Raw genomic sequence first — 27,414 nt, forward strand, 5'->3', positions numbered from 1 at the left:
GTATGAATACGTCTCAGATGAGGGAGAACTGAAGATTGACGAATTCCCCATCAGACGGAAAAAGAACGCCGTAAAGAGAGATCTTTCCTGTGAGTATTGTGGTATCAGGTCGCCTTTTAGTGTCACTGGAATATTTCACTTTCTTTTTAATTACTAAGAACCGTGTTGTGTCCCAACATGAGTATTTTGGGTCACTTATATACAGTATTTTAAGGCACCTCTGTATATTTGTCTTTCATTGTTTTGACACGTCAGTAACGATGCAATTTAACCACGGATTAGAAACAACCGATCTAATGACTGCTTTAGGTAATATCAGCGACATGCCATGAAAAAGTATATTGATCTCTTTCTTGATTACAAATATGTTGTTTTGCAGTTTTGTCAGAAATCCGAGAACCAATTCAGCCAGCCAAAAAACCAAAGTTCCAGCCCTTGGTGACAAAGGTATGTAAATGAATGTGATCATTTGAAAACGTGTACACATGGATGTAATGACAGAGCTCGAATTTAACCGCAGCAATTGCGACAACTTCCCTCGTCTTTCGCCGTACAAATTGACCAACATTTGCGGCAAGAACATGCCGTGACCGCCCTTGACTTTTTACTTGTTAATGGATGAGGGATGTAACAATAAACGGTATAATGATAATTTGCGATAAAATTCCCGACGGTTAGTAATACCGTTTAATTTGTTAATTACCAAAAAAAATGTATTTATTAATGCATTTTCGGCAAGACAAAGTCAGGCACATGCACACTAGCGGTGTTTGGCTTGATAATCACTTTGCTGCAGAGATTTCCCCTCGGAGTAAACGGAGCCCAGCGCTTGTTTTAACGTCATTTTCCCTCGCTTCCCGCCATGTGTTTAAGAGCGCTCTGCTGTGTTTAGATGGCGACAGGTGTGGACAATATTGGAGACACTTGTCCCCACACTAAAAGTATACAGCGAAGGAGAAAACTATTTGATGTTTTGCAGCAGGCGATGTGTCGTGAACGTTGTCACAACTTGTTTATAAAGTCTTTACTTTGTTTACTGAGATGTGCACTCATCCTTTATTTAACTGCAAACTTTTTCAGTGTTCAAATAACATCAATACTGGCTAAAATGTTTAGTCATCTCATCAAATTGAACACAGGCGGTGAAGATTGTGTATTCGATGTGAGAGGTATCACTCCAGGGTTTTTTTTGTTGGCCAAACTGTTGCACTGAATCACTAGGGAGGCGTTGGAGAACAACAAAGCTTGTTTATTAGACTTCATCTTCATTAGCCAAACGGCTTTGTGTTTTATTTTTATATCAAAAAGTAAACCCCAGGGTTTGTTTTTTTTTACATTAATTGTGGGTTTTTTCACGTCACTAAGGTGTTACTTCAAAAATCATTCATGTGACACATCATTTTGTTAATGTTTTATTGTGTGTTGTTAGTTACTATATGACATATTTCTGCTCAAACTCCTAATGGATCTGTCCCGATACAGCATCTACTTCTACATAACTTAAAAAATAAAATAAAATAAAACTTTCTCTATCAAAATGTAAAAATAGATATAAAGGCATCATGTAATGACAAAAAGCTGACAAGTTGATGTTATTAAAGATTTAAAAAAAAAAAATATTTGTCTATAAATATACTATAGATAACGTTTATCTATAGTCTTTTTATTAGACATTACAAATGACATGATGGTATTACGTTCACACCTTAACACTGCTTTACTTAACAATCAGTAATCGTGGTTTCAATATTGATAACAATAATCTTAATTATTACTTTGGTCATAATTGGCAGCCCTAGATCTCATACATAAACACTATTTTGTATCTATTTTTTTATATATATATTATATCTCCTGCCTCGAAAGAAAAATAATGTTTCCCTTGGTGCCCTTCTAACTTGCCTTGGTTCCCTAAAACAGGGGTGTCAAACTCAAATAGAGTGGGCCAAAATTTCAAACTGAACAAAGCCGCGGGCCAAGGTTGAACAAATTAACCTTTTAATAGGGACCCAAACAAGTTTTGCATTGAATATTGAACAAGCAAGGCTTATATAACTTTATAGTGACATGCAAAATCGAGTTTCAAATAATAATAATAATAATTAAAAAATATCAATGGCATGTCAAATACAATTTAAATAAAAATTGAATGCCTCTTTTCTATTTGCAGACTTCTGAGGTAAATATCAACATTAACTTTTTCCACAGGCTAATAAATTTGAAAATAAAATAACAATGAATAAAACAACCATTCCGGACTTTAAACTGCTTAGTTTGCAACACACTGATCTAATCTGATGTGCCCAAGCCAGATACCTGCCATCTTTTCTCGGATGCTAGTTCATTAATGTCGGGATCAGGCTTTGAGCTGAGGCAACCTTCATTATCGAACAAAGTTGTTCATCAGTCATTATATCTCGTGCACCCGGACCGCAGTCTTGGGGGGCGTGCTTTAAATGCACTGCCTTTAACGTACTCTACGAGCTATCGTCACGTCCGCTTTTCATCCATTCTAACTTCGTTCAGACCCAGTCACAAGATATGTGCGGCTTCTATACGCAAACTCGAGTAAATGCAACGCATACTTCATCAACAGCGATACGGGTTACACTGAGGGTAGCCAAATAAAAAACTTTAACACTGTTAGAAATATACGCCACACTGTGAATCCACACCAAAAAAGAATGACAAACACATTTCGGGAGAACATCCGCACCGTAACACAACATAAACACAACAGAACAAATACCCAGAATCCTTTGCAGCACTAACTCTTCCAGGACGCTACAAAATACACCCCCGCTACCACCAAACCTCCCCCCCACACAAACACACCTTGTAGCGTCCCAGAAGAGTTAGTGCTGCAAAGGGTTCTGGGTATTGGTTCTGTTGTGTTTATGTTGTGTTACGGTGCGGATGTTCTCCCGAAATGTGTTTGTCATTCTTGTTTGGTGTGGATTCACAGTGTGGCGTATATTTCTAACAGTGTTAAAGTTTTTTATTTGGCCACCCTCAGTGTAATCTGTATCGCTGTTGATGAAGTATGCGTTGCATTCAATTGTGTGTGCGTGCAGAAACCGCACGTTATATTACTGGGCCAGCACTCGTTGGACTGGCTGAAAAGCAGACGTGACGATTTTCGGGAGGAGCGCTGAAGTTTGGAAGACTCCCGAGAGGGTTGGGAAGTATTAGAATTAGCGGTGAATGCGGTGGCCCTAGTGTGTGAATGTGAGTGTGAATGTTGTCTGTCTATCTGTGTTGGCCCTGCGATGAGGTGGCGACTTGTCCAGGGTGTACCCCGCCTTCCGCCCGATTGTAGCTGAGATAGGCTCCAGCGCCCCCCGCGACCCTGAAGGGAATAAGCGGTAGAAAATGGATGGGATCGACGGTGTTACCGCGGCACCGCCGCAATATATAATCGGCGGGCCAGCTTTAGTGTTAATTTGATATCGCCTCAAGGGCCAAGTGAAATTACACGGCGGGCCAAATTTGGCTCGCGGGCCAGAGTTTGACACCCATTCCCTAAAATATGAGCCCTCCTTTAAGGCAACACTTGCCTTGACCTTAAAAAGTAAAAATGTGAGGCCTGTAATGAGCAAGCATTATTCATGAATGCTTGCTTGTTTTCTACTTGTGTCCATTTAAAAATGCTTGTGGTTAATAGGATCTTCTGTTTTTTTTTCTAAAATAGGAGTGGTTGAGCTTTTAGCTGATGAATGAATAGCATTTGTTTATTGATACAAGCCCCTCGTAGAAGTTACCACAGCAACACAAATGCAAACACACTGCCCCCTGTACTGAGGTCCGGCGGATTTTTAAAAGTTAAAAGACATAGCTGAGGTATATAAATGGGTGTACTCACACTAGCCCATTCGTACCTACTCACTCTTACTGAACCTGGAGGGATTACAGGATTTTAAATTATTTCAAAAACACTCTTCAAATGTTTGAATTCGAGTCAAAGATAGGGTCTAAGAGTAGCCATGACCATTTTTGTAGCTTGGTTCATTCTGTTATTGGGGTTGAGCTGTAGAGTCACGATGGACCCAAATGCATTCAACCGAGTGACCATTTCAGGCAGGGAAACTTCCAAACAAGTTTATTCTCAAATCCACAATACTAAAAACTGAGGAGGCAAGGATACCTCCAAAACTAGTGGTATATTTGCCTTTTTTAAGTGATCGGCTGATGAGCTGCCAAGCCCAGCAAATCTTTACCACAGCTGTGTCCCAGTTAGAGCTGCAATGATTCATCGAGTACATTGATGAATTCACTTAGAAAAAAAAGCATTGCTTTGTACTTTGTTGCTGTGATGATTCATTTTGAAGGGGAACTGCACTTTTTTGAAATGTTGTCAATCGTTCACAATCCTTATGTAAGACAAGAACACATATGTTTTTCTTTTTTTATGCATTCTAACTCATAAATACAGTGGAACCTTGATTTACAAACTTAATTGGTTCTTCAGCATGGTTTGTAAAACGAAAAGTTTGTATAGTGAAGCAGAGTTTCCCATAAGATTCATTTTAAAGGGGAACTGCACTTTTTTGAAATGTTGTCCATCGTTTACAGTCCTTATGTAAGACAAGAAAACATGTGTTTTTCTTTTTTTATGCATTCTAACTCGTAAATACAGTGGAACCTTGATTTATGAACTTAATTGGTTCTTGAGCATGGTTTGTAAAATGAAAAGTTTGTATAGTGAAGCAGAGTTTCCCATAAGAATCTATGAAAATTTGAATAATTGTATATACTAAATAAATCAAACCAACATAACAAGGGGGTAAAAGCTCAACATCTATTTTTAATCTAAACAACACAATAGCATTACAGCAAGCTTTGTCCGCCCTGAGATCGGTAGGTTGTGAGTTCAAACCCCAGCCGAGTCATACCAAAGACTATAAAAATGGGACCTGTTACCTCCCTGCTTGGCACTCAGCATTAAGGGTTGGAATTGGGGGTTAAATCACCAAAAATGATTCCCGGGCGCGGCCACCGCTGCTGCCCACTGCTCCCCTCACCTCCCAGGTGGTGATCAAGGGTGATGGGTCAAATGCAGAGAATAATTTAGCTACACCTAGTGCAGTGGTTCTTAACCTTGTTGGAGGAACCGAACCCCACCAGTTTCATATGCACATTCACCGAACCCTTCTTTAGTGAAAAATAACATGTATTTTCTTAATTTGTAAATATTAATCATGAAATGATGTTATTATATTAAAGAAATACTAATAAAGATATATTTTACAAACATAAAGTTACAGGAATGTACACATGATCCCATGTTTACATCTCATTGTGCAACATGTAAATGTTTTAGTGGGAACTAAATGCGATATCTAAAAGGGGTACAAATTATTTCCAAAGCAGGACCCCCCCACCTAGTACACAGCTCATGAAAAACAATATTTTTTGTTATTGTCATTGTAAGTGGGCCAAAACACTTATATTAGAAAATAATCTCATGGAAATGACTGCTGTCATTTGATTATAACGATAAAACAGTTAACTTGTTATTTAGTCAGGTTTGGGACAGGTGTGCTGCTGGTGTGGCCACAGTGCATGTGCATGTCTGACGTCGCTCACATGTGCTCCACTGAATGCTCAAGGAGTTTTTGCGTTTGCTCAAGCATATGGAAAATTAGAGGGAACATTGTTTGGGGGTATCCATAATACGCTGATAGAGAGAAGTTTTTATTTACACGATGAGTCGGGTGTGTCTTGACCTCCGCAGCGGAGGCTCCGTCGAACCCCTGAGGCCGACTCACCAAACCCCTAGGGTTCGATAGAACCCAGGTTAAGAACCAGTGACCTAGTGTGTGTGTGACAATCATTGGTACTTTAACTTTAAATGTCAACACAAAAGTCTTGTTGGTGCGCTACAAAACATTAAATAATTTTACCTTATGTCTGCGAATATTTGTGGCATTGTTGAACACTCTGGGAGTTTCGGAGTGAAAAACAAGCAGTGGCTTCACGTAGCCACCGCTAGCATTAGCACAAACTAGCAGTGTGAGGCGATCCTTCATTCTCTTTTGCTGTCACAAAGGTCCGCTGTGGCATCTTTTTCGGTCTCTTTACAATTAAAGAATTGCTGCGGAACACAGCCCTTTTCTGTAATAAAATTCTTGAACTGGTGGTGCCGCAAGCTCGAGGCTAACAAGCTAAAACAGTAGCTCAAAGCGGTTGTCTAGCAAACCTAAGCTGTACAGCGAGACTGTGAGTGTTTGGACAAAGTGATCTCTAAGACAGGCTGACACAGCTCTGACCGACGCAAGGTACAACAAATGTGGAAATAAACTCGTCGGAAGTGCTGCTTGCAGTTGAAGCTCTTCGGGTATGACATAGGGGGACTAGCCTCTCCAAAATGGCCGTGCCGGTGTGTACAGGAGGTGATGTCAATAGAATAGCAACCCCCAATGACTTCAAATGGCATACAAAATTAATGAATGAAGCGTTTGTTTGTATGCCGAGACATGGTTTGCACACAGAGGCATATTTGGCGCGATGTAAAAGTTTGTTAACCAAAAAGGTCACAAATATCTTTTGAATTGCTACTATGGTACATTTTTAGTCTGCTTTATACCTTTTGTTTTTGCCCTCTTTTTGTGCCATTATCCTTTCCATCCTTACCCTTTCCATCCTTTGTAACTGAGCTACTGTGTGGAACAATTTCCCTTGTGGATCAATAAAGTCAAAGTCTAAATAAAGGCATTCGTAAATCGAGGTTCCACTGTAAATGTTGGCACAAGTCAGCAAACAATGGAGTAAGGCTGGGCGATTATGTGATCGTGATCGATGATTGTGATTACAAACCCCGTTTCCATATGAGTTGGGAAATTGTGTTAACGGAATACAATGATTTGCAAATCCTTTTCAACCCATATTCAGTTTAATGCACTACAAAGACAACATATTTGATGTTCAAACTCATAAACCTTATTTTTTTTTGCAAATAATAATTAACTTAGAATTTCATGGCTGCAACACGTGCTGAAGTAGTTGGGAAAGGGCATGTTCACCACTGTGTTACATGGCCTTTCCTTTTAACAACACTCAGTAAACGTTTAGGAACTGAGGAGACACATTTTTTAAGCTTCTCAGGTGGAATTCTTTCCCATTCTTGCTTGATGTACAGCTTAAGTTGTTCAACAGTCCGGGGGTCTTCCTTGTGGTATTTTAGGCTTCATAATGAGCCACACATTTTCAATGGGGGACAGGTCTGGACTACAGGCAGGCCAAACTAGTACTCGCACTCTTTTACTATGAAGCCACATTGATGTAACACGTGGCTTGGCATTGTCTTGCTGAAATAAGCAGGGGCGTCCATGGTAACGTTGCTTGGAGTGCAACATATGTTGCTCCAAAACCGGTATGTATCTTTCAGCAATAATGGCGCCTTCACAGATGCTGGCTTTTCAACTTTGCACCTATAACAATCCGGATGGTTCTTTTCCTCTTTGGTCCGGAGGACACGACGTCCACAGTTTCCAAAAGCAATTTGAGATGTGGACTCGTCAGACCACAGAACACTTTTCCACTTTGTATCAGTCCATCTTAGATGAGCTCAGGCCCAGCGAAGCCGACGGCGTTTCTGGGTGTTGTTGATAAACGGTTTTCGCCTTGCATAGGAGAGTTTTAACTTGCACTTACAGATGTAGCGACCAACTGTAGTTACTGACAGCGGGTTTCTGAAGTGTTCCTGAGCCCATGTGGTGATATCCTTTACACACTGATGTCGCTTGTTGATGCAGTACAGCCTGAGGGATCGAAGGTCACGAGCTTAGCTGCTTACGTGCAGATTCTTTGAACCCTTTGATGATATTACGGACCGTAGATGGTGAAATCCCTAAATTCCTTGCAATAGCTGGTTGAGAAAGGTTTTTCTTAAACTGTTCAACAATTTGCTCACGCATTTATTGACAAAGTGGTGACCCTCGCCCCATCCTTGTTTGTGAATGACTGAGCATTTCATGGAATCTACTTTTATACCCAATCATGGCACCCACCTGTTCCCAATTTGCCTGTTCACCTGTGGGATGTTCCAAATAAGTGTTTGATGAGCATTCCTCAACTTTATCAGTATTTATTGCCACCTTTCCCAACTTCTTTGTCACGTGTTGCTGGCATCAAATTCTGAAGTTAATGATTATTTGCAAAAAAAAAAATGTTTATCAGTTTGAACATCAAATATGTTGTCTTTGTAGCATATTCAATTGAATATGGGTTGAAAATGATTTGCAAATCATTGTATTCCGTTTATATTTACATCTAACACAATTTCCCAACTCATATGGAAACGGGGTTTGTAATTTGAATTCGATCACGGTGCTCAGCTGTTAGCATATATTACCTCGATCAAACATGGCTTTTAGTGAATGTGTTTTATGTCTGTGTGTTTGCGCAACCGTCTCTATCCACCGCCGCGAAAGTCAGGCTCGTCACGACGTAATTATTGTTCAGTCAGCATGGTGCCGCTTCCCCCTTACACAGCTAAAAGTGCAGCCCAAGAAGAACAAAATAAAGAACCATGGCTAAAAATAGCGTAGACGTTGAAACACAACATTGACACATAGCAGCAACTTCAGTGTCAGACTTTAGTCTTGCTGTCTGCTGGAGCTCACCAGTAATACTGCCCTGGATGTGGCTTCGCAGGAAGGCACAGAATGTCTTTGTGACTGAACTACTGTATTGATCCCGACTGGGAGAATAAACACACCCATTGATTTAATCAGAAAAAAATAAATTTTTATATCTACCCTATTTTTCGGACTATAAGTCGCAGTTTTTTTCATAGTTTGGCCGAGGGGTGCGACTTATACTCAGGAGCGACTTATGTGTGAAATTATTAACACATTACCGTAAAATATCAAATCATATTATTTAGCTCATTCAGACTAGACGTATAAGATTTCATAGGATTTAGCGATTAGGAGTGACAGATTGTTTGGTAAACGTATAGCATGTTCTATATGTTATAGTTATTTGAATGACTCTTACCATAATATGTTACGTTAACGTACCAGGCACGTTCTCAGTTGGTTATTTATGCCTCATGTAACGTACACTTATTCAGCCTGTTGTTCACTATGCTTAATTTATTTTAAATTGCCTTTCAAATGTCTATTCTTGGTGTTGGGTTTTATCAAATAAATTTCCCCAAAAAATGCGACTTATACTCCAGTGCGACTTACCGTATTTTTCGGAGTATAAGTCATATAGGGACGGCGTGGCGCAGTGGGAGAGTGGCCGTGCGCAACCCAAGGGTCGCTGGTTCAATCCCCACCTAGTACCAACCTCGTCATGTCCGTTGTGTCCTGAGCAAGACACTTCACCCTTGCTCCTGATGGGTGCTGGTTAGCGCCTTGCATGGCAGCTCCCTCCATCAGTGTGTGAATGTGTGTGTGAATGGGTAAATGTGGAAGTAGTGTCAAAGCGCTTTGAGTACCTTGAAGGTAGAAAAGCGCTATACAAGTACAACCCATTTATCATTATTTATATATAAGTCACACTGGAGCCCGGCCAAACTATGAAAAAAACTGCGACTTATAGTCCGAAAAATACGGTATATATGTTTTTTCCTTCTTCATTGTGCATTTTCGGCCGGTGCGACTTATACTCCGAAAAATACGGTAAATGTTTTTCATCATAAATCATTTGTATCTAAAATGTAGTGGAAAAACTCTGCAGACACTTTTTGTTCACATCATTTTTGAGTTTGTGGATCAAAATATTTTGTTCCTGAAATAATCATTAAACATGTTTCGTGTGTGTGTTTTATGCACCTTTAATAGAAAAATAAATTGTGATATTAATCAAAATCGAATGATGTGAAAAAAATAATCGTGATAATTTTTTTAGGAATACTAAGCTGTGATAAAAAGATACTGCAGGCAAACTAGGATGGAAAATAACACTTTCCGTTCTTGGCTTGGTAAGAAGAACAACACTAATTGAAAAGCAGCTGCAGATGTTCCTCGTTTCTCCGCCCTGCTCCAGAAATAAGGGAATCTGGAAAGGAAAGACAAAAAAGAAAGCAGTAGTGGGAATAAAACCATTTTTGACCATTCGAAGATTTGCATGAAAATTCTTGATCTGCTTGTTCCTCATTGCCAATAAATGGTTTTGTTGACACCTATGCATGTACACTTTGTCTGCAACCAGGGTGCTGATTCTTCAGACGAAGAAACGCTGCATATAGACACAGAAGCCAAGCCTGAGACGAAATGTCGCAACTCAAAGGCCAAAAAAAAAGGTGGCAGCGCTGCTGGTATTCTTGACTTGCTGCAGGCCAGCAAGCAAGTGGGCGGGATTGACTACAGCACCAACAGGTAGACTGACCTCACCTGTTTTCACATCTGTCTGTTGCTATACTCATGCCCTCATCATGATGCAATGATTCTATCTACAAATGTCCCAAGATAACGCAAAGAAACAAAACAATATTTTTTTACATCTTTGCACTAGTGTTGTCCCGATATTAATATTTTGGTACCGGTACCAAAATGTATTTCGATACTTTTCGCTACTTTTTTAAATAAAGGGGACCACCATAAATTGCATTATTGGCTTTATTTTAACAAAAAATCTTAGAGTACATTAAACATATGTTTCTTATTGCAAGTTTGTCCTTAAATAAAATAGTGAACATACAAGACACATTTTCTTTTAATAGTAAGTAAGCAAACAAAGGCTCCTAATTTAGCTGCTGACATATGCAGTAACATATTGTGTCATTTATCATTCTATTATTTTGTCAAAATTATTAAGGACAAGCTGTAGAAAATTGATTATTAATCTACTTGTTCATTTACTGTTTATCTGCTTACTTTCTCTTTTAACATGTTCTATCTACACTTCTGTTAAAATGTAATAATCACTTATTCTTCTGTTGTTCGATACTTTACATTAGTTTTGGATGATACCACAAATTTGGGTATCAATCTGATACCAAGTAGGTACAGGATCATACATTGGTCATATTCAAAGTCCTCATGTGTCCAGGGACGTATTTCCTGAGTTTATAAACATAATATAAATTTTTTTTTAAAACGAAAGGAGATTTTGGGATGCTAAAAAATATCCATGTAATTATAGTAGTATCGACTAGATACGCTCCTGTAGTTGGTATCATTACAGTTGATGTTAGGTGTAGATCCACCGATGCCGTTTGTTTACATTGTGACGCCGGTGAGCTACGGTGTGTTGTGAAGCATGTTTAGCTATTCCTCGTCCTGCAGTGATAATAATATTTGTAAGAAACTTACTTTATGGAGACAAGGATTAGTGATTTAGATGTAACTAAAACACTGCAAACTGTGGCTGGACGTTAGCTGCTAGCTAGATAGCAATGTCTTAAAGCACCTCTTCCTAATGGCTTTTCAGTGTTATAACTTCACCTTTATCTTTAATTTTTAGGCCAAAATGCTTCCGTTGTCCCTTTTCTGTCTACACACTGTGTCTGCTTGTATGTACTCCGTGATTTTGCGCTGCCGAACATGCTCCTCTGCTCGTAAACCAGCAATGTCACGACGTGAAGACGACAAGGTGTGGGGCTGGTGGACCGGTACTTTTTAGAGGTAGTATAGTACCGAATATGAATATGAATATGCCCCCTCTCTCTGGAACGCTCTCCCCAGGCACATCAGAGATGCCCCCTCCCTCCCTACCTTCAAAACCACCCTAAAAACTCACCTCTTCACATTAGCCTTTCCAAACTGACCCTGCCCTTGGTGTTTCTTTATTCTTTTTCTTTTTTTTTTTCTTTTCTTAGTTTTCTTTCCTAATAAAGTTGTTTATATTAAACATGATTCTCTGATGAGAGCATTTGGCGAGCGCCGTTTTGTCCTGCTAATTTTGGCGGTCCTTGAACTCACTGTAGTTTGTTTACATGTACAACTTTCTCCGACGCTGCCACAGAAAGACGTGTTTTATGCCACTCCTTCTTTGTCTCATTTTGTCCACCAAACGTTTTATGCTGTGTGTGAATGCACAAAGGTGAACTTTGCTGATATTATTGACTTGTGTGGAGTGCTAATCAGACATATTTGGTCAGTGCATGACTGCAAGCTAATCGATGCCAACATGCTATTTAGGCTAGCTTTTTGTACGTTTTGCATCATTTAATTTCCTATGCCTTCTGTGTATTTAATATATCTGCATGTCTCATGACATTTTATCTGTATGTAATATTGGCTGCATTTCAGATAGTTGTTTGTGTGCCATGTTGTTCCAGACCACAGTAAACCTTACCCAGCTTGCATAGATTGTTATAAATCCATTAGATTCATGCCGTTTCCTTTAACTTGGACACACACATCTATACCTTTGGTCGTTCTAAGCTCGTAATTTCCAGGAGTTATCTCACCCCCTGAGAAGTTTTACTAATGTTTTCCAATGTTGTAAAAATGTGTAGAATAAATATTAACATTTCAACATTTCTGTCGACAAAGAGTTGTGTCAGCCTGTGACACATAGTCATTTTGATAGTAGGCTAATATATACACTTACATTATGTGTTGATTTCATTATATCACTTATAGAAGGCTTCTTCTTTTTTTGCGGCTCCAGACAGATTTTTTTTTGTATTTTTGGTCCAATTTGGCTCTTTAAACCTTTTGAGTTACCGACCCCTGCCCTAAACATTGGCTTGGTAAGGTTTTTTTTTTTTTTTAAACATTCAACCCCTAAACAACATGACATTCGTTTTCACGGATAGACCCCACACCAAGAATGTCCTCAAAAACTGGGTCAAATCCAAGTAGAATTCAGCTGTTTGGACGTAATGGCACACCGTACATACACAGTACAGTTACTGTACGTTCTAAACCCCCTCGTCCACTGATAGGTACCTTTCCGCAAAAAGGGGACTTTTCACACACTCACTTTTCACACTATGCTGCGAGGCCCGGTTTCCCATACAGGGAGTACAGTAAAACCTAGTTCTAAACTAAGTCACATTTTAATCCAGGATTTACTGTAATGTCTTTTTCAGCCGTGGATTAAAATAGTCTCAGACATGTCCTCGTCTTGATTTAAATAATCTCATTTCTTGAAGGGAGACTAGCGCTAATTCTGTTCTAAAGCAAGATTTAAGTTAAACCTGTCCGTTTGCAGGTTTAATTTAAGAGTAAATGCTGTATGCATGATGGTACATGGTGAATAAGGCTGAAAACACTTTTTTTTTTTTTTAGCTGTGGATGTTTTTTATCTGCACTATCCTCTCATTTTCTACCGCTTGTGCCTCTCAGGGTCACAAGGGGGCTGGAGCCTATCCCAGCCGCACTCGGGCGGAAGGCAGGGTACACCCTGGACAATTCGCCACCTCATCGTAGGGCCAACACAGATAGACAGACAAACATTTTGCATTTAAATCATTGCTACTTTAACTTTAACTTATTAATTCAATTAATTTGTGATCATTTCAATGATTTCGTTTATATTTTTGATTTTAGATTCCATAATTGTATGCGTCTGTAAAGCGCTTTGAACTGCCTTGTGTATTAATAAATGTGCCTTAAATATGAATTACTTATTTGACTACCTAAATGGTTCTAAAAGACCACCAAGACCAGAAAGAAGATTATTCAGAGACAGAAGTAATCGTCAGTATAAATTAGATGATACTGATTATGTGATGGCGCTAGGAATTTTCAAAACGGGGTCCCAGGGACCCCATCAAGTCATAAAAATGGGGTCCCACAGTAGATTTTTGAGGTCCCACTTTTTTGTAACCTTGTTGAAAACAAATGATAAATGTTTGCATTATCCTGTTATATCTCACATTCTATATTGTGTTTTGGAAAAAGGTTGTCATAAACGTTATTTAATTCATTAAAAAAAATTATACAAAAGAAAACAAATGTTTATGCATATGTAAATTTATTGAGTTATAAACATTCATTCACTTTCTTCTTTCCTTCATGGATCTAAACTTTTCCGCTGCCGGACGAAAACAATAACACGCTAGAGTCGGTAAAAATAAAAAATAAAAATCCGCGTCTTGGGGATGCGCGCACTTCCGAAAATGCGCATCCTTTCTGATTTCAATGCGTAAAAAGACGCAAAAAGTGCGTTAACGCCAACAGTGCTGATTTTTGTGACTGTTTCCATACGTCCAGAGACAATGCAACCAAATGATTCGTTTGCTGCAGACAAAGTGTGACGATCTTTCACTTATTTTCTGTTTGTCCTTCCTTGTGTCGTGTTTACTTCCTTTCAGTGCTCTTATTTTGGTTCTATTTCCTGCTTGTCCCGCTGAGCGCTGTTTCCCCCTCTTTTGCTGTTTATTGGCAGCCGGTCCACACCTGGTGCCAATCAGCAGGCTTCCATTTATGCCAGCCTCGCGCGTTCCTCAGTGCTCGAGGATTGACTTTATGTTGTGAACTGTTACATGCGAGACTACTTTCTCTTTGTTTATGAATTAAAATCATCTTACCTGCACGTCGTCCTCCTGGTTCCTGCATTTTGGGGTCACAAATACTGCAGCCATGCGAGTTCCTGACACAAAGCTTTCATGTAATTCAGTGTATGGAACCCCTATACTTCTTTCCTTACAAATACTTATCACCTTCAGCTTTTTTGGCAAGTGTAACATTTAATGGTGAAATAATGAATGTATGTGGTGTGAGTGAATCAACAGTTCGTAAAATACTGCAATAGGTCTGCAAAGCAAACACCTTGATGCTTTTAATCAGAATATAAATATAAGATCATCCTGGAATAATTGGCTGGGTTGGTGGAAGCTGAGTTAACCACTCTGCCATTTAAATTGTACTGATTCCAAATTTTAGTCTATGCATTTTCTATTTTGGTTTCTGTAGTTAAATCATGTTTGTCTTCAATTATGGGAAACTTTGAAACATTTTTGTAGCTTACATTGTTTTTTAAACTATTTCTTTTTTTTTTTCATTGTAGATTAAGAGTCAAACTCCAATTCCACACACATACACACTGATAAGTGTGTATTAAAAAAATCCATCCTAGGTTTTCAGTACAGCCTTAACCTTTGCACAAAAGCACGTCCTTAATCTAATTTGGCTTCCAAAACATAATTTTATGCATAATTTTTTAAAGACTTAATGAACCTCTTTGGATTATGATCTTATTTGTGGTTGATTACCTACGTCTGAGATTCTGTTGTCTAGAATTAGTTCATCTGAAATTCATCTCAGAAAGCAACAAGATTAGTATGGAATAATTTATTTAGTTCTGGTTTTATTTATGCTCTTAACGAGAAGCTGGGCCTGGAGCTTTTCTATACGCTCATGTAAGTGTGACATGTAAAATATTGGTGCGGCGAATGACCACTCTAAATAATTATTTTCCTGATCATGTTAATGATGGCGACGTTGCGGTGGCCGCGTCTAAATGAGGAACAAAGTTATGGAACATTGTTGGTGCAGTCTTTTTAATAGACACTGTTGCCACCACCTTCTCCATTATGTAGGAACTGAGGATTCATTGATCTAATTTTTTTATCTTAATTTTATGTACAAACTTTAATGCTCTAATTGCAGAATGTTGTTTTATTTGATGCTGACATTGTATACCTTGTCCAGGGACCTCAGTTGAAAATGATCTCTATAGCTAAAACTAGCACATTTCCAGAAATGTTTTTTTTAGTTAATACACTTGAAACAGACTTCAAAGAAGCCATGCCCCAAAACAGGAACAACATTGACCATTTAGCTACAAAGTAGCAATTTTAAGATATTTACCAAACATTCAGTACAAACTCCTCAGTGCCAATTGAACCAAATTGGAACTAGATGGCAAAATCTACATCATGAATTAGAACATGTTAAAAATAGTTTTGCACATGTTGGGGGGGTGGGACTGGTTTTATGGTTTAGCAACACTGACCGTAGTAATAATATAATATTGTATAAATTGTCCAGGGAACTCAGTTGAAAATTATCTCTATAGTTAAAACCAACACATTTCCAGAAATGTTTTTTTAATAAATACACTTGAAACAGACCTCCAAGACGCCATGCCCTAAAACAGGAACAACATTGACCATTTAGCTACAAAGTAGCCACTTTAAGATGTTTTCCAAACATTCTGGACAAACTCCTCAGTGACAATTGAACCAATTTGGAACTAGATGGCAAAATCTACATCATGAATTAGAACATGTTAAAAGTAGTTTGGCACATGTTGGAGTATAATATAATGTAATAATAATAATAATAATAATATACTGAAGTTTTAAAAATACTGTAGGGTTTGAAATGCAAACTCATTCTGAAATAGTTGCCACCACCACTCAACTTGGTCAGACCAGTTATGACTGATATTTAATGGCAATGTTGTTGTTTATTTCTTATTCACACACTTCCAGTCAGCCACCTGCATCCCCCAGCACACAGGAGGCCATCCAGGGCATGCTGTCCATGGCCAACCTATCATCGTCAGACAGCTTGCAGCAGCCATGGAGCAACAATCAGTCCAGAAACAATAGTCAGTCAAAGAACATCTTGCACAGCTTGCAGACCAGCAAGAAGACCAGCGGAGGCATCAGCACAGCTGGTAGCAGTAACAGCAAGCAACCGACAAAACGCCTCTTTAAGAAACCGCAGAGAAGCAGCAGTATTGAGAGTCTTGATTATGATGATGACCAGGATCACATGGATGCATGCTTTAAAGACTCAGATTATGGTAAGAACCTTTTTAAATTCATATATTAATTGCTAGTCAGTGGTGCTGATGTGGATGGATTTTCACAAACCTAATGCAGAGAGCTCCTGTTTTTTTAACCTGTTGAGTGGATTAAAACAGCTGTCCCAAATTAGTCAGGGTAACTAAGATGCTTTAGGGGTTATTTGGAATGGTATAGAACTTTGGTATTTCCCCTTAGACTGAGACCGCTACCTGATTATCCCGCTCCATGTATGCCTTGCCTGGCAGCATCTTACACCCTGCTTTAATGTGCTGCACTGTCTTATGGGTTTCTTTGCACAGCCCACACCTGGGGTTCTGTCTGGTGTGTTAGACCCTGGCCTCTATTGATTTTGTGTTTCGGGTCTGTTCTTGTGTTGCATTGATGAGTGCCTCTGTGCTGTCTTTCAGTGCATCCTTTCCCAGGCACTTGTTTTCCGATGTCAGCCTCTTCTTCAATTTGTCGGTGGTACATTCCAAGTTTTTCCATGACAACCCATCTGGCTCCTCATCCTCCTGACTGTGCTTTAGTTGCCTGAGGTCTTCCCTTATCAGTTCGTACCTGGGAGCCATCTTCTTGGTGTATTCCTGAAGGTCTTTTGTTTCTACCTGAATAGTGCCTGTGATGCTCACTAGCCCTCTGCTCCCTTGTTTTCACTTTGTCTTCAGCCTCAGGATGCTGGTCTTGGTTGGTACTCTCCGTGCATTGTAACCTTGCTTATGTGTCTCTTTATGTCACATACGCTAGCGCTTTCTCCCTGCTTTGTTAACAGACCTCCAGCCACTCTGTTTGGTATCATTACCTTGTATTTTTTTGGAGCTGCAGTGACTCTGTCCCTATGGTTACCATAATGACCTCTTAATCACTAGAAAGCACATACTCTCTTGCTTCTATTATCAACTACAGATTTGATGTTAAAGGTTCGAAAAATATGTTCGAAAACATCCGGCCGGACAGATAAAGAGGCTTAATGGCCATATTTTGCCCAATTCTTATCCACGTTCTACCCTCACAGATGTTCACAAGGTTAGGATAGAGATCGAAAGACCAATATCATGGATACAAGTGGCTGAAACTAGTTTCCTTCGCACTGTATTTGGAATTTGCAGACCTCTCTGAGACCTTGCTGGTAAGGTGTTCCTGGTGTGCCCATTTGGGAGAAGGCCTCAGGGTAGACGTAGAACACGCTGGAGGCAGTTGTCTCACAGTTGGCTACAATGCCTCAATATCCCCTCAGTAGAATTGGAGGAGGTGACTAGACACCAGAAACTCTGGGCTTCCCTACTAACACTGCTTCCCCCACAACCCGAACCCGGATAAGCAAAAGAACATGAGTCTAGCCACTTTGTAGAAAAACTCCTCTCGATTGATGGCATCAGCATTCTTGGTCTTTTGGTCACTGCTGCCCAAAGCTCAGGACCATAGTTGAGGGTAGGAACTTAGATGGACCGTTAAATTGAGGGCTTTGCCTTCTGGCTCAGCTATCTCTTCACCATGACGTTACGGTACAGCGACTATATCACTGCAGACGCTGCACCGATATGTCTGTTGATCTACCGCTCCAGCCTTCCCTGCCACAAATAGTAAACAAGACTCTGAAGCCTTGCCTGCACCTAGAAATTGGTGTCTGTAAAAATAATGAACAGATTTGTGACAAAGGGCAGTCTTGTTATTTTGTGAGGCGGCCTGTTGGTGAGATGCTGCCAATGTTATCAAGTGTGATAAATACATGTATGTTTGTTTCTTACTGCATGCCATGATCATACTTAGTATATACAGTTGACCTTGTACAACACAGCTATATATTGATGGAAGAATGAATTTACGGTCATGTTGACTTCTGCTAGACATGAACCCTTGTAGCTTATTGTGATTCCAAAGTATCTAACACATTTTTCTTTATCACAGTGTATCCATCACTGGAGTCTGAGGAAGATAATCCAGTTTTCAAATCCAGATCGAAAAAACGGAAAAGCAGCGATGACATTCCATACAGCCCAACAGGTCATTAAAGTCCTGATAAACATTACACTCTGGTTCTGTTAGTTTTGTAGTTAAAGTATTTTTATCAACTTCTCCGCAGCTCGTGTAGGACCCTCGGTTCCTCGACAGGAAAGGCCTGCAAGAGACGGAGCCCGAGTAGCCTCCATAGAAACAGGCCTGGCTGCTGCTGCAGCAAAGCTATCTCATCAGGTATGATAATTCTTATGCGTTTGGAATTCTGCTTACTAAGTCATGCAATTAGTAAAGCAATGTGTCAATAGGAGGAGCAACAAAAGACGAAGAAGAAAAAAATGACCAAAAGGAAGATAATGATAGAGGAACCGCTAAGGATGTCTCAGGATAGTAGCTCGCCAGACCACAATGCGGACTCGCACGATGGCAGCCTCACAGATCACGAGTTCAACACTGGAGCAGTCAAGTCCCCAGTGGGGTCGCAGCCAATGGCACCAGGGGTTTTCCTAAGCCAAAGGCGACCGTCCATGTCTTCTCCAAACAGCAACACCACAAGCACCAACAGCAACACGATGGCAAAGGGCGAGCGTGGAACTTCTGCAGACGCCAAAGGTGAGTCAACCAATCAAATTGTATTTATATAGCCCTAAATCACCAGTGTCTCAAAAGGGGTTTACAAACTCACAATGACATTCTTGGATCGAAACCCACATCCAAGCAAGGAAAAACACGTTAGCATACTCACAACTAGCGTAAAAAAAAATAAAACCTTGAGAAGAGATCGCAGATGTAGGGACCCCCCTTCTAGGGTGACCGGCTGCAATAGATGTCGAGTGGGTACAGTTATTGAATTGTTAAAAATAATATTTATATATTGCTTATTGTTAAATTAGTAGATAAAGTGGGAGTCCAGTTCATTGGAAAAATGACAGATAGTTGTTTATTCTGTTTACAGTTCAGATTGGATTATATTTTGTGCGCGGCATAGATTTGCTGTGCGCAGAGGACGCGTCAGCAGTGCGCAATTGCACCTTAGAGGGAACGTTGCACACAGTTTCAACAGTAACCTTTTGTTTGAGTATAGGAAAATAATACACTGTACTTTAATCAAGTGATTCTTTGGCTTACCACTAGATGGATCCCACGTACTACCACAGTTTCAGAATCATTGCTTTAGTAGTTCAGACCCTTTGTGTTTAAAATACACCTGCCACACAAGCACTGTTCATTCAAACCTTGACACCACCATGGGCAAGATTAAATAACTGTACTCAGGGTCATGATTGTAGACTTAAATAAGACTGGAATGAACTACAAGAGCATCAACAAAAAGCTTGGTGAGAAAGTGAGCACTATTGGTGCAATAATTGATAAATGTAAGTACCGTATTTTCTGGACCATAGGGCTCACCGGATTATAAGGCGCACTGTCGATGAATGGTTTATTTTCATATATAAGGCGCACCAGACTATAGGGCGCGTTAAAGGAGTCTTTTTTTTTCTTCTAAATGTAAAAGACTTCCTTGTGGTCTACATAACATGTAATGGTGGTTCTTTGGTCAAAATGTTGCATAGATGATGTTTTACAGATCATCTTCAAGCCGCTTTCTGACAGTCGCTTCAGGATGCGCCGTTTTGTGGACGTTCTTATTTACGTGACTCACCTTCGACAGCGTCTTCTCCCCGTCATCTTTGTTGTAGCGGTGTAGCGTGCAAGGACGGGAGTGGAAGACGTTGGGTGAATAATGTAAACTCACTACACCGGTATGTTTTAGCGCTTTCATGTCGAGATTACTGACATAAGTAAGAACTTTACACTACTTTATATTAGAAATGGCAACAGCGGAGGATGAATGTCCCATAACAAGAAGATAGAGAAAAAGGAAGAAGCTTATCGACTACAAAGGCGTAGGCGCGCACATTTTCAGGGCTTATGCAGATCCCAGATCAGCAGGTACCAAAAGGTAAGAAAAGTTGCTTTTGCATATTATTGCGAAACAAAACGCCAGATAATGTCTTACCTTATACACACACCATAATAATACTCCTATGTTGAAGCACATCAAGCGGTGCGGCTTCATAGCTTACCAAAGTCATACTAAAACATTTTGATAGATTTTTGAGCGCCGTGTGTAATGTTCTATATTTTCAATGGAACATATAAATTGTTGGTGTTGTTTACTTGAGTCATATTGCAGTCTACACATATCTCTTATGTTTGACTGCCATCTACTGGTCACACTTATCAGTACACCATGTACCAAATAAAATTGCTTCAAGGTCGGTAAGCACAACCAGAATGATTCTGTACAACAGGCGCACAGGGTTATAAGGAGCACTGTCGAGTTTTGAGGAAAAAAAGGATTTTAAGTGCGTCTTATAGTCCTTAAAATACGGTACTGACTTTTTGTACTGAAGATGTTCTGCTTGGCCAAGAGGCATCCGTAAAGATTGGATGGTTTCTGTGTTCTCTTCAGTGTGTCGGAGGTTCAGAGCTCCAGTATTGAGTGTGTGACAGGTAGCAACAACAAGACGGGAGATTACCGCGTAGGGATGATGCTCGAAACCGGTTTTCCCGGTTGTTCGATAAGAAAAGAACCGAGTCCTCGGACTCGAATCCCTTTTTGAGAACCGGTACCCGTTATCGAGACCACTATAGTAAAGAAAAAGAGTTGGTTCTTTATTCGACTCCCGTCCCGACAAGAAATGCCCCGTGTGACATCACAAGAAATGACGTCACGTAGCTCAGTTATTTGTCACGGTGGGGTGCAGCGTGCTGCGGTTAGTTCCCGGGACGCAAAACTGACGGCTCCGGACGAAAGCGTGCAGGTAGGAGATGATTTATTTCTCATAAATCATACACATTACAACAGACAGGAACGAAACAAAAGGAAAGCGTGCCGTTCGCACGAGAAGCTAAAGCAAAAACTTACTGAGCACAGGAATACTAGAAGCTAAGGTAACTTTAGCACAGGAATCATAAGCTCGAAAACCAGAATGCCAACGCAACTGTTGCAATTGCAAACAATGAAGCCACGAGGAGTGACCGGAAAAGGCAGGCTTAAATAGAGTGTAATGAGATAATGTAATAGAGAAATGTAATAGAGAGTAATGAGCAACAGGTGCGCGTACAGGGCAGGTGAAAATCATAAGTAACCATGGTGACTAAAACAAACCCCCGAAGTGCACAAAACAACTAAGGAAGTCCAAAACTAACAGAACATAACTAAACAAAACATGATCCGACCACATCATAATACATCACAGTTTCATATCATTTCACTTTACAGGAGTAGGAAGAAGTAAAGCTTATTTAATCCTACCCCTTTCCCACTTCATACAAATATATACATCATTTACTGACCTTTTTATAATAAAATATCTGTGAATTAATATATACAAGAGTTTTGTAATATGTAATTAATTAATTCAGTCATTATTAATATACTGAGATGAAGAATATCTTATTTTCAATAAGGTTGAAAGTATTTCTCATAATTCTTCTTCTTTGTACTTTGTAAGCACTATTCATTTGAACAACTTCTTAAACTGGATCATATCAGTACAATATTTAACTTCTTTACTTAATCCATTCCATCATTTAATTCCACATCATTTTAGCTGTTTGCAATTTTACCAAATCATCGAACTTTAATATTTTTGATTCAATAAATAAAGTATTTGTATGTTCTCTATATCCAACATTATGTATCAGTCTAATTAATTTTTTGTAACACGGTTAACGAATGTAGCGCACATTTGTAGTTATTTCCCCACATTTCTGCACATTAACTCAGATATGGTAATACTATAGTAGCGAGCAGTAGAGAATGTGAAGTGATTTGTTAAACCAAATATTGTGTTTTTTTCCATTTACAACAACCTATCTGGACTCGATAAGAGAATCGATAAGGAATCGGGTCGATAAGAGGATTCGATGATAGGCTCGAACTCGATAATTTCTTATCAAACATCATCCCTATTACCGCCTCCTTTTGCATTATGGCAGCAGCCAACGGCATCTGCACTCCTCAGCGTACCACTACACGCACTGCAATATGATGTGTGATTGCCATCATATTGCAGTCTACACATATCTCTTATGTTTGACTGCCATCTACTGGTCACACTTATCATTTCACCATTTACCAAATAAAATTGCTTCGAGGTCGGTAAGCAAAACCTCCGTACATTAGGCGCACCGGGTTATAAGGCAAACTGTCGAGTTTTGAGGGGAAAAAAGGATTTTAAGTGCGCCTTATAGTCCGGAAAATACTGTAGTGGAAGATAACAATGACCATGCAAGATTTCAGCTGGTGGGGTAAAACTGCGGAAAAGTTGAGGGAGCAGCCCGAAATTCCAAGGAAGCATCTGCTTATTGGGAGCAAATCAGCAACATGTTGCACTGCTCAAGAAGACACATTGTGAAGTTTAAAAAACCAACACCTGAAGAGTCACAGAAGACCCCAAGGAGAGTGTGACCTGGTCACATGACAGCAAAATGGAGGTGTTTGTCATCAAGTGGCCTGGACGTGTTTTTTGGCAGAGAAAAGAAAAGTCTGAAGAGCCAATGCAAGGTTTGAGTGATTGATGAATGAGTTGTTGTGCAGCAGTATCATCTGTCTGTTTCTTGTTTTAAGTGTCACAGCTGAGTTCTAGAAACAATGGTCTACATTGTCTAATGCCTTGTCTTGTTCTTTTCACAGCAAAGAGGCTAAAGAAAGGCATGGCCACAGCAAAACAGAGACTTGGAAAGATCTTAAAGATACATAGAAATGGAAAACTCCTCCTGTAGCATGAAGCGAACTGTTGGACTGACAAGTCCTGGACCTCTTTTCAGGATTCAAGACAACAGAGAGCATACTTTTTTTTTTTTTCGATTTCCAAGACCAACATCACGCAAATAGGTTTTTGCCTCCCTTTGAACTTTTTCAGCTATTAAAGTGTACATAACTTACTATAAATATTTTTAATAGATCATGTTTCATTGTACTACATCCGTTTGTCAGGGAAAGGCTAAAACACGAAGCAGTCATTCCAAGAGTTCACAAAGTATCTTTGCATGTATACTCACCTGCATGTGTGCTTTATGGAACAATTGTGCCAGGTGCAGAGGATCTTTGCCAGGATCTGACTGATCGTCAACAAGTGGAATAAGCTTGGCGTATGGACACACTTTTCCAGTCATCCTTTTGTGTTAGGAGTTGAGTTTGCAAAGCACTATCACGGTCCACCTTTATTTATTTTCCGCTGTGTGGATGGGGAGAAGACGTGAGGAAAACTGTAAAGCACAAAGTGAAAGAGGAGTATTGACGTCATCAAGGCGCTAGCTACTGTTGATTACAGTGCTGTGCGGCAGAAAAAGAAAGACATAGGATTTTGAAATTGGCCTCATCCCCGCCTGCAAGTACGTGGGTGATACTTTCTTTACTTCTTTTGCTTTCACAGGCAGCAGCCAAATCCTAAAGCCATCTGCATTTCTACTACTTTTTACACAATAGAGAATGTAGCTTGTCCACAGCCTTTCAATCATGCATTTTTATATTCTTTTCTTTCACCTTTTCATATATATGTATATATATTTTTATACACATATATATGTATGTCTGTGTGCGTGTGTATATATATATGTATGAATGTGTTTGTGTATGTATGTATATGTGTCTATATATATATAACTGTGTTTGTGTGTGTATATATATATATATATATATATTAGAGATGTCCGATAATATCGGCCTGCCGATATTATCGGCCGATAAATGCGTTAAAATATAATATCGGATATTATCGGTATCGTTTTTTTATTATCGGTATCGGTTTTTTATTTTTTTTTATTTTTTTATTAAATCAACATAAAAAACACAAGATACACTTACAATTAGTGCACCAACCCAAAAAAACTCCCTCCCCCATTTACACTCATTCACGCTCATTCACACTAAAGGTTTTCTTTCTGTTATTAATATTCTGGTTCCTACATTATATATTAATATATATCAATACAGTCTGCAAGGGATACAGTCCGTAAGCACACATGATTGTGCGTAGTGCTGGTCAACTAATAGTACTAACCTTTAACAGTTAATTTTACTAATTTTCATTAATTACTAGTTTCTATGCAACTGTTTTTATATTGTTTTACTTTCTTTTTTATTCAAGAAAATGTTTTGAATTTATTTATCTTATTTTATTTTTTTTATTCTATTTTTAAAAGTACCTTATCTTCACTATACCTGATTGTCCAAATTAGTGAATTTGTGAATTAGTGAATTATATTTATATAGCGCTTTTCTCTAGTGACTCAAAGCGCTTTACATAGTGAAACCCAATATCTAAGTTACATTTAAACCGGTGTGGGTGGCACTGGGAGCAGGTGGGTAAAGTGTCTTGCCCAAGGACACAACGGCAGTGACTATGATGGCGGAAGCGGGGATTGAACCTGCAACCCTCAAGTTGCTGACACGGCCACTCTACCAACCGAGCTATACCGCCCCAAATTAGGCATAATAATGTGTTAATTCCACGACTGTATATATCGGTTGATATCGGTATCGGTTGATATCACTATCGGTAATTAAAGAGTTGGACAATATCGGAATATTGGATATTGGCAGAAAGCCATTATCGGACATCCCTGATATATATACATATACTGTATACTGTATGTGTGTATATATATGTATGTATGTTCGTGTGTATGTATGTTTATATGTGTGTATATATAGAACCGTTTTTGTGTGTGTGTGTGTGTGTGTGTGTGTGTGTGTGTGTGTGTGTGTGTGTGTGTGTGTGTGTATATATATATATATATATATATATGTATGTATGTATTACTATTTTTGTGTGTGTGAATAATTATATATACTGTACACACACAGAGTATATGCAGTATGTGTGTGTATATACAATGTGTATGTAAATATATATATATCTTGATTTACATATACATATATACATGATACATGATTTACATATACACATATATATATATATATATATATATATATATATATATATATATATATATATATATATATATATATATATATATATACACACACACACAGATATATAGAGGTTATCCCTAAGGTCTGGACATATATATACAGTAAATATTGTACACACATTATATAATTAATTAACCAACTAATAATAAACACATAATAAATACTAATGTAAATCAATACATGTTAAGCTAAAACATACATTTAATAATAACTTATTTATTAAATTGATGAATAAAATTGTTGATTTATATAATATATAAAAACAACATTCAGCATTAATAATTGCATAATGTACACTATTTTTACCTATGTGCCCAGACTTTATGGTTATATATATATATATATATATATATATATATATATATATATATATATATATATATATATATACTTGGAGAGCATCCAGAAAGTATTATCAGCGCTTCACCCCCATTTTCTGTTACATCACAGCCGTGTTCCAAAATGTATAATTTTTTTGGCCTTAAAACTACGCACATAACATAAAAACACCTTTTTTTGGGTAATTTTTGCTAATATAGTGTTGAGTAAAAAAAAGGAACATATCACATAAATATTTACAGCATTTGCAATGAAGTTGAAAAAGTAGTTTTGATTAGACTTTGATTTGCAAAAACCAATATTCTGAATTGAAAGGGCAAGAAATAAATTTCCCCTATTTTGGAATAAAGCTGTAACATAATTAAATGCGGAACAAAGGAACACTGTAAGTGTGAGTGTATGTGTGTGTGTTTTGGGATTCCTGGTGTTGCCTGGAAAACAAGAGAAAAAAAAAGCTTAATTTTAAGTTGTTTTATGGCCTTACATGCTTTGTGTTTGAACAAGAGATGGAGCTTTGAGAAGAACCTATATTACCAAAAGGTCTTAAAGTTTCTATGACCAGCCTCTTGTTCAACTTGTAGTGTCCAGGAGGATTTGAGAATGACTTTATTAGCACCTTGTGAAGTGTTTCCGTGTCAGTGATGTAATTTATTAATGTTTGTAGCTTTTTATACTTAACGATTGAAGAGTATTTGTTTTTTTTTTAACGTTTCATCAGCTGGTGGAATCCCCTTTTTGAAGTTGTCCTGACACCACAAGCGTATGTTTCTTTCTTCCGCCCTGTCTCGCTACCGACGCCACGTTATTACGTTGCAATACTTCAAAACGTGGGGTTTTGTTACTGTCAGCACAGTTGATCATGTCACATTTGAATATCGTCCTTTACTTTGACGTTCCATCTATGAAACATTGGCCGTGACGGGGCAGCCAATGCCATCTGTTGTAGCCGTCTTCCCTTACTGTTATTTACAGTAGTAGTATTTACAAATCCTTTTCAACCTGAATATATATTTTTCTGTATTTAGACGATTTTTTTGGAGATCATGTCTGGCTTTTTTAAAGATGTTTCATTCAGAGGAACAAACATATTGTCGTTGAATGATATGCTTGTCCGCTTTGTTTACATTTGCAATACAGTTACCGTGGATAACCTTCCTTGTGATGATGTGTTCCTCTACCACGCACAAACTACCACAATCATGCCTTGCATCAATAGTAGTCAGAATAGGTCAACATACAAAACCCAAAACCAGTGAAGTTGGCACGTTGTGTAAATGGTAAATAAAAACAGAATACAATGATTTTTAAATCCTTTTCAACTTATATTCAATTGAATAGACTGCAAAGACAAGATATTTAATGTTCGAACTGAGAAACTTAATTTTTTTTTTTTGCAAATAATCATTAACTTAGAATTTAATGGCAGCAACAGATTGCAAAAAAGTTG

General features: G+C 38.6%; 1 protein-coding gene across 2 annotated transcripts in view; it reads left to right on the top strand.

The window, feature by feature from the left end:
* Nucleotides 1–27,121, top strand: part of phf2 (PHD finger protein 2) — a 101,015-nt gene extending 73,894 nt beyond the window's left edge. For both annotated transcript variants that reach the window (XM_061938042.2, XM_061938037.2), the window contains 8 exons: nt 1–89; nt 380–447; nt 10,165–10,331; nt 16,346–16,662; nt 18,572–18,667; nt 18,747–18,856; nt 18,928–19,231; nt 23,325–27,121. The exon at nt 1–89 is cut by the window's left edge and continues 90 nt beyond it. In XM_061938042.2, the coding sequence (XP_061794026.1) occupies nt 1–89; nt 380–447; nt 10,165–10,331; nt 16,346–16,662; nt 18,572–18,667; nt 18,747–18,856; nt 18,928–19,231; nt 23,325–23,413 (1,240 nt within the window). In that variant the 3' untranslated portion in view covers nt 23,414–27,121. The remainder of the gene's footprint in view (nt 90–379; nt 448–10,164; nt 10,332–16,345; nt 16,663–18,571; nt 18,668–18,746; nt 18,857–18,927; nt 19,232–23,324) is intronic.
* The last annotated feature ends 293 nt before the right edge of the window (nt 27,122–27,414 follow it).

This window comes from Nerophis lumbriciformis, linkage group LG03, assembly GCF_033978685.3.
Source record: "Nerophis lumbriciformis linkage group LG03, RoL_Nlum_v2.1, whole genome shotgun sequence".
In the NCBI taxonomy this organism is placed as follows: Eukaryota; Metazoa; Chordata; class Actinopteri; order Syngnathiformes; family Syngnathidae; genus Nerophis; species Nerophis lumbriciformis.